At 40.7% G+C, this 13142-nt stretch overlaps 1 protein-coding gene across 6 annotated transcripts in view; it reads left to right on the forward strand.

Annotated features, from left to right (window-relative positions):
- TNK2 (tyrosine kinase non receptor 2) overlaps positions 1-6307 on the forward strand; it is a 362744-nt gene extending 356437 nt beyond the window's left edge. For all 6 annotated transcript variants that reach the window (XM_082252264.1, XM_082252263.1, XM_082252262.1 and 3 more), the window contains one exon: positions 5949-6307. In XM_082252264.1, the coding sequence (XP_082108390.1) occupies positions 5949-5955 (7 nt within the window). In that variant the 3' untranslated portion in view covers positions 5956-6307. The remainder of the gene's footprint in view (positions 1-5948) is intronic.
- Positions 6308-13142: the final 6835 nt, after the last annotated feature.

Here is a 13142-nt window from a genome sequence, read left to right on the forward strand (position 1 = left end):
AAAACTGTCAGGCATGTTACCAAATATAATGAAATAGTGGTTCAGAGTTTACATATACTTTAACCACCCAAGGACCAGAAGGTTTTCCCCCTTAATGACCAGGCCATTTTTTGCGATACGGCACTGCGCTATTTTAACGGACAATTGCACGGTCGTGCAATGCTGTACCCAAATTAATTTGGTGTCCTTTTTTTCTCACAAACAAAGCTTTCTTTTGGTGGTATTTGATCACCTCTGCGATTTTTATTTTTTGGGCTATAAACAAAAAAAGAGCGACAATTCTGAAAAAAAAAAAATATATATATATATTTTTTACTTATGTTATAAAACATTCCCAATAAATAAATAAAAAAAATCAAATTGTATCAAAATTTTAGGTCAATATGTATTCTGCTACATATTTTTGGTTAAAAAACCCCAATAAGTGTATATTGATTGGTTAGCACAAAAGTTATCGCATCTACAAGCTATGGGAAAGATTTATGTTTTTTTTTATACTATTAATGGTGGCGATCAGCATTTTTTTTGCGGGACTGCGACATTGCAGCTGACAGATCGGACCCCTAACGGACATTTTTGACACTTTTGTGGGGACAAGTGACATTACTACAGTAATCAGGGCTAAAAATACTCACTGTTACTTTTTTTTTTCCTGTACTAATGACACTGGCAGGTAAGGGGTTAACACCAGGGGCAATTTAAAGGGTTAAATGTGTGCCTAGGGGATGCTTTCTAACTGTGTGGGGGATAGGCTCACTGGATAAACACAGAGACCTGTTCCTAAAGAGGAGGAACACTGAATCCCTGTGTTCATCACTCACAGAACAGCAGTCTCCCGTATTTACATCGGCAGACCGGCGTTCTGTCCCCACGGGGAGCAATCGCGGGTGCCCACACTAACTGCTACACGAAGCAACGTACATGTACGTCGTTTCGCGTAACAGAGCTGACCGGCCGCAGTAAAACTACGGTGGCTGTTCAGCAAGTGGTTAAAGAAAGTTATATGTGAAACCGTTTTTGAGCAGATTTTAATCTGTTTTCAACTTTTTCTGAAAGTGCAGTAAAGAGTATGGTTAAGCCAAAAGTGACCCAGATTTTATATCACTTTAAAATATGCACGCTAGTGACTTTTAAACTAGATTGATTGCTGTTAGTCACATCACATTGTATATTACTATTTTCCTTATTGAATAACCCAAGGAATAGTTAAAATAGTATTTAAAATAAAACCTAGTTTCATTGAAACAAAGCGATTTTATTTGCTAGCTTAGTGTAACTCAGACATGGTAAACTCAAATGAAACCATAGCCTGACTGAGTGAAATAAACTTCAAGTTGGCTATTTTATACCTGTTGAGGGCTGCACTTACTACAAGAAAAGAGAACAGCACTTTGCTATAAAACTTAATAGTAACAGCTGCAACTTATGACATGTTAGTTACACCAGAGAAAGGGGGCCTAAATCATTTTTTGAAGTATTGGGCAAAAACTACAACTAGAGGATAGCTGGAGCCTTTTTTAAGTACAAATTGTTAAACCACTGAGGGCCACAAAGAAGGAGCAAAGAGGGCTGCATGTGTCTGAGAAAACACCAAGTTGATGTGCTTGCTTTACCTGGACGAATTCAGGTTAGATGGAATTACTTTTCAGCATTAAAACTATTATCCATCATTTTATTGATAAAAAGATAATACAACCTAAGAGATGATGCCATTTGTACTGTGAATGTAATGAACTGAAGAATGCAGGGATGTAAGTAGCTAAACAGTAGATAGAAGAGCTAATAGACTAGGGTAGCTCAACCACTAAAGTCTCCACCTCGAATGACCTTGCTACTAATGTGTTTTATGAACTGCAACTCTGACCTTTACTAGTGCCTTAGGCTGGCCATAGAATGAGTGAATTTCACAGGTTGCAGACAATGTTGACAGGGGAAGCTGCCCCTGCCTGGAGAACAAAATTATTATTGCTAGAGGTTATAACAGCCACTAGAAATAATCGCATGTAAAATCTAATAGGCTGGTCAATCAATCAACTTGAGTACATTCAGCCTTATCCATACATGGTTCGAATCTTGGCCAGTTCCTGCTGAACCAGCCGAGATTCAAACCGTCTATGGCCAGCTTTAAAATGTCCATAGGCAGCTCACATTTCAGGCAGTTCCAGCTGAATGAGCTAAAATTTAAGCTTTGGGTAGCCCTGCAAGCACCACCCAGCTTGAGAAGTCAATTAAAAAATCTACTGAGCCAAGAAGAAAATGAAATGGCAAACAGTATATTCTATGTAATCACTGATCACCAGTGCCACTTTTTTCAGGTAGTCACCACACCTGCAACTCACAGTAGTTGGCAGTGAACATTCCTTCACTGCCATGGAATTGATTTGGGATGGAGGAATCGTTTTTCTCTTGTTCAGCCTGCAGAAAATCGAGCCTTGAATTACTACCTTTAGACTTGGATGGAATGTGCTTTAGTACATTCTACAGTACTGTGCAAAAGTCTAAAGCTGCCCATAGATAGTACGATTTTTGTTCCTGCAACCCAAATTGCTTGATTCCTCCATTAACACAGTCAGTGTCGATAGCGGAATTACTCCCCACAGAGCTATTGTATTCTCCCTGCAGGGGAGCCGCCCTGGCCGTGAGAACACATATATATCGCATGGAAAATCTCACATGTACCCAAGTTGATTGATCAGTCAACTTAATCAGTCAACTTTGATCAGCAGGTACAATCAGCCTGCCTATACATGGTTAGAATCTCGACCGGTCCCTGCTGAACTGGCCAAGATTCAAACCTTCGATAGCTGGCTTTAGGCAGGTGGGAAAAAATGCTGTAAATTAAGAATGCTTTCAGAAATAGAAGTGTTACTAGTTTATTTTTATCAATTAACAAATTGGAATGAACAGAAGGGAAATCAAATCAATATTTGGTGTGACCACCCTTTACCTTCAAAACAGCATTAATTCTTCTAGGTACACTTGCACACAGGTTCCTTTTTAAAGGAACTCAGCAGGTAGGTAGATTCAGACATCTTGGAAAACTATATAAAACAATTGTGTAGCGCTAATAACAAACAAAGTTAAAATGTGTGAATATCAAAAATTGTGAAACATCAGGGACTAACGTGCAGATTAAAATAATTATATAAATAATATGCATCAAAGTCCAAAAACCCAGGATGGACGATGAATAGACAGCTATTATCCAAAGATGGAATTCCCAACAGATGGTGAGGCAGGAGGGAAAACACCAGTGAGAGATGATGAGAATGGCTGCTTACCAAAAGATGTGGGCCCCCAAATTAATGGACAGGCCACAGGAAGCTTTATAGCAAACCAGTATTCAGTCTTGCCTCCAGATACACAGGGGTAAGGTCATAAACTCATAGACCAGTAATCAGTCTTGGCTCCAGATACATAGGGATAAATCCATGGACTCACAAGCAACGCCAACCGTGTGTAAAACCATACGCATGGGGAAAGAAATGAGGAAAAACATAGTGTAACCCAGTATGGTTAAAAAAGGCATTAGAATTGCACTTACATGTGAGTAGAAAAATGCAGGCAGAAAACTAAAACAGTGGCGATACAAAGTAGCCGGCATTCAGAGGGGCGTGGTCAGCGTGATGTCCGGTACCACCCTACCGGTTTCGTCATATGTCATATGTGGATCTTCTGTGGATGTAGACTGCCTCAAATTCTTTTGTCTCCTAATGTAATCACAGACAGATTTAAGAGATCAGGGCTCTGTGGGAGCCAAACCATCACTTCCAGTACTACTAGTTTTTCTTTACGCTGAAGATAGTTCTTAATGACATTGGCTGTATGTTTGGGGTCGTTGTCCAGCTGCAGAATAAGTTTGGGGCCAATCACACACCTCCTTGATGGTATGGCATGATGGATAAGTATCTGCCTGTATTCTTAGCATTGAGGACACCAGTGATCCTGACCAAATCTCTAACTCCATTTGCAGAAATAAAGCCTCACACCTGCAAGGAACCTCCAATATGCTTTACTGTTGCCTGCAGACACTCATTATTGCACCGCTGTCCGGGCCTTCGCAAACAAACTGCCTCCTGCTACAGTCAAATATTTAAAATTATGACTCATCAGTCAAGAGCGCCTGTTGCCATTTTTCTGCACCCCAGTTCCTATATTTTTGTGCATAGGACATGGAAACAAGGCTAAGTGACTCAACTATGCATGAAAACTTAGGAATTAATGCTGTTTTGAGGACAGAGGGTGGTCACACCAAATATTGATTTGATTTGTTGTATGCACATCAACTTATTAATTATTAACACTTCTATTTCTGAAAGCATTCTTAATTGACAGCAATTTTTCACACCTGGCTAAAAACTTTTGCACAGTACTGTATATTGGTAGTAAAATAACTCTATAAACATCCTGCAATAAATACTAAACGTACATACAAAATGTACACACTCACACATGTACATATACACTATATTGTCAAAAGTATTGGGACACCTGCCTTTATACGCACATGAACTCTAATGGCATCCCAGTCTTCGTCAATAGGGTTCAATATTGAATTGGCCCACCCTTTGCAGCTATAACAGCTTCAACTCTTCTGGGAAGGCTATCCACAAGGTTTAGGATTTGTCTATGGGAATTTTTGACCATTCTTCCAGAAGCGCATTTGTGAGGTTAGGCACTTATGTTGGATGAGAAGGCCTGGCTTGCAGTCTGCGCTCTAATTCATCCCAAAGGTGTTCTATTGGGTTGAGGTCAGTCAAGTTCCCCCAACACAAACTCGCTCATCTATGTCTTTATGGACCTTGCTTTGTGCACTGGTCCAAAGCATTTGGTGCAGGAAGGATAAGGGTGTGGGGTTGTTTTTCAGGGGTTGGGCTGGGCCCTTTAGTTTCAGTGAAGGGAACTCTTAAGGATACCAAGACATTTTGGACAATTTCATGCTCCCAACTTTGTAGGAACAATTTGGGGATGGCCCCTTATTGTTCCAACAGGACTGTGCACCGGTGCACAAACAAGGTGTATAAAGACATGGATGAGCGAGTATGGGTTGGGGGAACTTGACTGGCCTGCACAGAGTCCTGACCTCAACCCCAAAGAACACCTTTGGAATGAAATAGTGCAGAGACTGTGAGCTAGGTCTTCTCTCCTGACCTCACAAATGCGCTTCTGGAAGAATGGTCAAAAATTCCCATAGACACACTCCTAAACCTTGTGGACAGCCTTCCCAGAAGAGTTGAAGCGGTTATAGCTGCAAAGGGTGGACCAACTCCATATTGAACCCTCTCTGAACTAACAGGCTTTGCTGAGGAAGCGGGAGCCATTGGCTCCTCCTGCTGTCAGTCAAATCCTGTGAGCAGGGGGCGGGGCCAAGCCACACTGCATGTGTCTTTAGATGCACACAGCCCGGCTTGGGAACAAGCCCGTGTGAGTGCTCCCATAGCAAGCAGGTTGCTATGGAGGCACTCAGAAGAGGAGAAGCAAACAGCCCTGGCAGCCCTGACCCCAAAAGAGGAGGTTTGGGGAGGTTTTGTACAGAGCAGATAAAGTATAACATGTTTTTTTATTTTAGTTTAAAAAAAATGCCTTTACAATCACTTAAAAAAAAAAAACAAAACAAATACAAAGGACTGCAAGGTTTCAGTTGAGATAAACATTAAAATTTTAGAGTTCGGAAAAGGGCTAGGTTTTTTGGAATTAAAGGGGTTGGTTTATCAAAATAATAGACCATTTTCACTGATCATGTTAAGGATTAATTTTCAAGATTAGGTTAAGGATTGTTAGTGGGAGATCTTAAGGTCTTAAGAGTTAAATTTGGGGTTAGAAAAGAGAAACTATATTGATATTCATGTCAGAAGCCTCACAAGAGAAAGTCACAAATCTTTTCCCTTCTTTTTAGTGTTTTAATTAGACTGCCAGATAGTGTAATGTGTATTCTTTTTATTTTACAGACGATGATACATCCTTATTGAAGAAAAGGCTTACTTGCACAACATATATCTACCTGGACTGATACATTCATAAAAGATTTTCTGACCCGAGGAGCATTTCAGGTCAGCACTTTGGCTCTGAACTGGCCCTCATGGGAGCTTCCTCAACCCACAAGGAGTGAACTTTTAAACCAACTCAGTGTTCTGCTACATGGACATGTGTTAATGTTGCGTTTTCTCTTTCAATGTGTTTTTCTTTTCCTCCTTCTCCATGCTTATATGGGAATCTCATTGTTTTTATATAAAAAGATGTGTAATTTTAATATATAAAATATCTATATATATGAAGATATATATATAAATATAAGATATAAAGTTTATTTGGGAAAAATATGAGTTTGTGTTTTTTGTTTTAACTTTTATTCTGAATCCAGACAGCAGTTTAAGTCCCCGTTCACACTGGGGCGACGCTACTTCGCACCGCGACCTCGGAGGTCGCGGTGCGAGCAGCGCGCCGCGACCTCAGAGCGGCCGCCACGGACTTCATAACATTGAAGTCTATGGCGGTCGCCTCCTGGTTGCCCCAAAGAAGCTCCGGACCCTTTTTCTGAGTCGGAGCGACTTGTGTCGCTCCTATCAGAACGGGTCCGCAGCTTCCCTATGGGAGGCGACCTGCGGCGACCTGTGAGGCGACCAGGTCGCCCCAGTGTGAACGGGGGCTCAGAGAACAAGTAAGAGTATTAATTACATTTCTGTTTCTGTTAACCTTGCTAAAGACAACAAAGGTCCCTCAGTTTCTGCAAGGTTCTCAGATGTACCTCTAGGTTAATACTGCAAGTCCCATTCTCATGATCCTGCGCTGAGGCTGCAGGGAGCCGAGAAGGTCGGATCTGCAGCTACAGGGATTTAGATAACACAACAGTCAGCTGGTGAAGACAGATATATAAATGTTTGGGGGCTTTTTATCAGTTAGGCCATATACCCTGAGCCAGATTAAATGTATTTTTTCATGTCTACTTGGACAATACCTAACCCTTTGCTAACCATACACAAAACAAAAAAAGCTCATGGCATAACTGTAAGCTGTGAGATTTTAGATTTAGCATCCATCTTCCATGGGAAATGTAGAAATTATTCTAGCAGCTAGCAAGTCCCCTGACCGCTTGTGCAAATTTTGTGTACGCTCCCCTTTCACCAGTCCCATGGCTTCCACTTTCTCTTCTGTGAGTCCAAGACCAAGCAGTGTTGTTCATTATGGAGAGCAGTGGGAGATCACATTCACTGATCTCTGTCATAATTGAATCTGAAAGCATTCAGGCTTTTTGTGACTTGCTGGTTACAGAGAAGACATTAAAGATCCATTCAGATGTCTGATGTCCAAGTGAAGAGAACAGGTCATTACCTTTTGATATATATATTATTATACAGTATAAAAAGCATGTCAGCCTCCTTGTATTAGTAAAAAAAAATGATACAATAATTAAATAAATCCAAACATATGCGAATGTAACTAAATATGCATACATTTAAAATACATATGCACACAATGAGGACACAGATCTATATTAACCAGTTCTGGACAAGAGGGATTTGCCCCCTTATTGACCAGGCAATTTTTTTGCGATTCGGCACGGAAAATTGTGGTCGTGCGACACTGTACCAAAATCATTGTCCTTTTTTTCCCACAAATAGAGCTTTCTCTTGGTGGTATTTGATTACCTGTGCGATTTTTATTTTTTGCGCTATAAACATAAAAATAGGAACAATTCTGAAAAAAAAAAAAAATCCTTTTAGGACAGTTTGTATTCTGCTATATATTTTTGGTAAAAAAAAAAATTGCAGTAAGCGTATTTTGATCGGTTTGCGCAAAAGTTATCAAACTATTTATTTTTTTACTAGTAATGGCGACGATCTGAGATTTTTAGCGGGACTGCGACATTGCGGCGGACAGATCGGACCTCTAAGTGACCTTTTTGACACTTTTTTGGGGAGCAGTGACATTACTACAGTAATCAGTGCTAAAAATATGCACTGTTGCTGTAATAATGACACTGGCAGGGAAGGGGTTAACCTAGTGGGTGATCAAAGGGTTAAGTGGGAGCCGAGGGGAGTGATTACTAACTGTGGGGAAGGGGCTTGTGAAATGAACATAGAGACCTGTGATCCTATATAGAAGGATCACAGGCGCTCTGTGATAATTTCAGAGAGAAGAACGGTCTGCTGTGTTTACAACAGCTGACCGTTCTTCTCTCTCAGCAGGGAGCGATCGTGGCCGCCGGCCCCATACATCGGCACTCCCGCTGCCTAGTGCCCCCAGCACCACACACGCAATAGACGTAGTACTACGTGGTTTCGCGCAGCTGAGCCAGGTGAAAAGTTGAAAAACTTTGTGCATTGGGATGTACCAAATTTCAGATTTTAAGGATTGGTAAGCTGCAATATGTTATTTTTTCACTTTTGGGTTTTGATGTGTTTTTTAGTTTTACTAGGTGGATGTTCAGGTGTCTTCTAATGCCAATTTTGGACATAAGGTGCTTCAGGCTGCTCTCTGAATTTCTCTATTAGCCCAATGCTACATGGGCCGGTTGATGTTTGCAGTGTTACCCACCCTCCAGTTGCGTTGTTTTGGACTTCCCATGATCCAAGACTAAGATCCTGTATCTTATAATGTATGATTAGGAAAATAGGATTTTTCCGTTACCTGTAAATTATTTTCTTGGAATACATTATAAGACAAAGGTCCTTCCCCTCTGTTTCTTATTGTTTGCTACTAAACTGAGACTTGCCAGAAGTGGGAGGAGTTATGCTAGGGTTGTCCTGTTAGCCAGTGTCCAGTCATCTAAAGGTAGCTGCATAGCCCATTGCCCAAGACTAAGATCCTGTGATGTGTTCCAAGAAAAGTATTTTAATGGTAAGCCAAAAATCCTATTTTTTTTAGATCATGTGACACTGTATTTACACAGGTGGAATTCTTCTGACAAAGCCACCTTATATGACTACACTATCACAGATTAATCCACTATAAAAAAAAAAAAAAAGGTCTATATACATACATGGTTAATCTGCAGTTATTAGGAAATGTTAGCCTTAACCTGGATTCACAAGCACCCCACCCAGTACAGTTGGCAGACTTGAAATAAACAATGAATGCATCAGGTTATTCTGTTGTAAGATTGCAGATAGCATATTAGAATACATATATGAATGAGATTTCTGTTATGTCTGCGTGGGGTTATCCCGCTCCCTGTAACCTCTTGGGGACATCGGGCGGAAGTTCCCAGACCCTCTTCCCCAATATAGTAAGGCAATGGCAGAAAAATCCAATTAACCCACTGCATTTACATAAACATATAGACAACAGGGGATCTCTTAGTGTGCTACCAGACTATCAATACACCTAGTGGGAGACTTTTCCCAAGCGCAACATGCCATTATAGCATCTTATAAAACCACATAATCCCAAAAAAAGGCAAAACCATCTTGAAATCTTGAAAATGTCAAATACTTTAGCACAAAAAAGTCATTCATATTATATTAATATAATAATATACAAATCAAGCAGATTAAAGAAATTGTTTGAAATAAGTTTATTTATTCAACCTGGGTGGATAAGTAACCCATAGGTAATGTATGCAATGCATTTGTACTTGGAGTAATTTTTTTATCCCAATTCCTGCTTTGGGGGTCAGGATGCACTCTATCCAAGACAGTGGACCTGATGTCTCTGGAATGATATCCATGATGAAATACTCTACGATACCCCAATGGTAAATTTTAATTGTCATTACATATGGTGTAGACATGATTGTATATTCTGTGCCAAAGCTCCCTTTTAGTATTGCCAGTGTAAAACAACTCACAGTCGCAGGTGAAAAGATAGATAATCCCTGTAGTTTTGTAACTGCCAAAATATTTGAATTTTAGTGTAAGACCATTAGGTTCTAGATTGTAAGCTCTAACGAGCAGGGCCCTCTAAATCCTCCTGTATTGAATTGTATTGTAACTGTATTGTCTTCCCTCATATTGTAAAGCGCTGCGCAAACTGTCGGCGCTATATAAATCCTGTATAATAATAATAATAATAAAGGCCTATTTAGAGCTTATATAGTAGACAACCACTACAAGGGAAGCATCCATTGATCTTACATGGATTGCCTTTATAATACACAATATTGCCTTTATAACAGCTCTGTACAAGCTTGTCTTTGAAAGAAGCTGTTCTCTTTTAACCACTTAAGCCCCGGAGGATTTTCCTGCTAAAAGACCAGGGGGTATTTTGCGATTCGGCACTGCGTGACTTTAACGGACAATTGCGCGGTCGTGCGACGCTGTACTTAAACGAATTTGACGTCCTTTTTTTCCCACAAACAGAGCTTTCTTTTGGTGGTATTTGATCACCTGTGCGATTTTTACTTTTTGCGCTATAAACAAAAAAATAGCGTAAATTTTGCAAAAATTACAATATTTTTCAAATTTTTTTATATGAAATTCCCCCCCAAAAAAATGTAAAAATCTAAATTTTTTAACATTTTCGGCCAATTTGTTTTATCCTACCTATGTTTGGTAAAAAAAATCGCAAAAAGCGTATTTTTATTGGTTTGCGCAAAAGTTATTGCGTTTACTAACAAAGGGAAAGATTTTTGTCTTTTTTTTTTTAACGCGTAATGGCGGCGATCTGCGATTTTTTTTGCGGTACTGCGACATTGCGGCGGACAGTTCGGACCCTTGACTGACATTTTTGACACTTTTGGGGTTACCAGTGACATTTCTACAGTAATCAGTGCTATATATATGCACTGTTACTGTAAAAATACACTGGTAGTGAAGGGGTTAACTTTATTTGGGAGGGAGGGGCTGTGTGTGTCCCTAGAGGCGTGCTTTCTACTGTGATTTCTCCCTCGCCGATCGCCGAGTGACCGGCGGACATCGGGTCCGCCAGTCACACGTGCGGGGGGGGTCTGTGACTGCGCGGGAGTGGGAGCGCGCCTCCGCGGGCGCGCGCTCGCTCCCCAGACCCTCCCAGGCTAGTGACGTTAATTAACGTCACTCTGCCTGGCAGGGGCTGACCGCCGCAGTAAATCTACTTGCGGCGGTCGGCAAGCGGTTAAGTAACTTGCAGGTAATTAGTTATATACTGACTTACTTTGGGACCTTTTAATGCTTCTTATACTGTATAATAATATATAAAAAAAAGTAATGACACGTTCTCTTCACTTGGACATCAGATATCTGAATGGATCTTTAATGGCTTCTTTTGTATGGTAGAGTGGCCATTCGGAAGCCATTCTTCCGTAAAAGGCACATTAACCACTTATACTCCGCCCACTGTACATATACTGCGGCACTCTTCGCTTGCTCAGGAGACTGTAGGGGGCAAGTGCGCGCCGCCGCCGTGCTCCCGCCCCCTGCTCGTTCTCTGGGGAGCCAGCGCGTGTGACCGGCGGCTCCGATGACCACTCGCAATCTCCCGCAGCTGAGGGAGAAAGACAGATGGCTGATATAAACACAGCCGTCTGTCATTTTCCCTGAAGTGATCACAGAGGCTATGTGATCCTGCTATATAGGATCGCATGTCTCTGTGATTACTTCACACGCCACGCCCCTTGACAGTTAGAATAACGCCCCTAGGGACACATTTAACCCCTTGATCACCAGTACAGTTAACCCCTTCCCTGCCAGTAACTGCATATTTATAGCACTGATTACTGTAGTAATGTCACTGGTAAGTGTCAAAAATGTCAGTTAGGGGTCCAATCTGTCCGCCGCAATGTCGCAGTCCCGCAAAAAAAAAAATTGCAGATCACCGCCATTACTAGTAAAAAAAACAAAACAATAAAAATGTCATAAATATTTCCCGTAGTTAGTAAACGCAATAACTTTTGCGCAAACCAATCAAAATACGTTTATTGCGATTTCTTTTACCAAAAATATGTAGCAGAAAACAAATTGGCCTAAAATGTTAAAAGATTTTGATTTTTACATTTTTTTTTTGAGAATTTCATATAAAACAAATGTAAAAAATATTGTTATTTTTTCAAAATTGTCGCTCTTTTTTTGTTTATAGCGCAACAAATAAAAATCACACAGGTGATCAAATACCACCAAAAGAAACCTCTGTTTGTGGGAAAAAAAGGGCGTCAATTTAGTTTGGGTACAGCATTCCACGACTGCGCAATTATCCGATAAAGTAATGCAGTGCCGAATCGCAAAATAGGGCCTGGTCATTGAGCAGCCAAATCCTCCGGGGCTAAAGTGGTTAAAGGCATTTGGAGCTTGCCAAAAGGCACCTGAAGGATTCTCAGACCATGAGAAACAAAATTCTCTGGTCTGATGAAACAAAAATGAAACTCTTTTCCTGAATGGCAAGGGTCATGTCTGAAGAGAACCAGGCACCGCTCATCACCTGGCCAATACCATCCCTACATTGAAGCGTGGTGATGGCAGCATCATGCTGTGGGGATGTTTTTCAGCAGCAAGAACTGGGAGACCAGTCAGGATTGAGGGAAAGATGAATGCAGCAATGTACAGAGAGATCCGACCCTAAGCCCACAGCCAAGGTAACAAAGGAGTGGCTATGGGACAACTCTGTGAATGTCCTTGAGTCCCAGCCAGAGCCCAGACTTGAACCGGATTGAACTTCTCTAGAGAGATCTGAAAAGGTTTGTGCATTGATGCTCCCTATCCAACCTGATGAAGCTTGAGAGGTCCTGCAAAGAAGAATCAGAGAAACTGCCCAAAAATAGGTGTGTCAAGCTTGTAGCATCATACTCAAAAAGACTTGAGGCTTTAATTGGTGCCAAATGTGCTTCAACAAAGTATTGAGCAAAGGCTGTGAATACTTATGTACATGGGATGTTTTGTTTTTTTATTTTTAATGGATTTGCAAAGATTTCAAACAAACTTCTTCCATATTGTCAGAATGGGGTATTGTTTGTAGAATTTTGAGGAAAATAATGAATTTAACCCAATTTAGATTAATGCTGTAATATAACAAAATGTGGAAAAACTGAAGCGCTGTGAATACTTTACGGTTGCACTGTATTGACTGCAGGGAATGGATTGAACTAATGAACTTGGATGTGAGTTGGTTGAGTGTAATATATGGATTTTTTACTACAGCTTACCTGTAAAATCCATTTCTTGGAGTACATCACGGGACACAGAGCCATATTCATTACCATATGGGTTATACGCCACCTCCAGGTGAATGGACAC

Source organism: Pelophylax lessonae (genome assembly GCF_965119305.1).
Source record: "Pelophylax lessonae genome assembly, chromosome: 3".
NCBI classification, from domain to species: domain Eukaryota; kingdom Metazoa; phylum Chordata; class Amphibia; order Anura; family Ranidae; genus Pelophylax; species Pelophylax lessonae.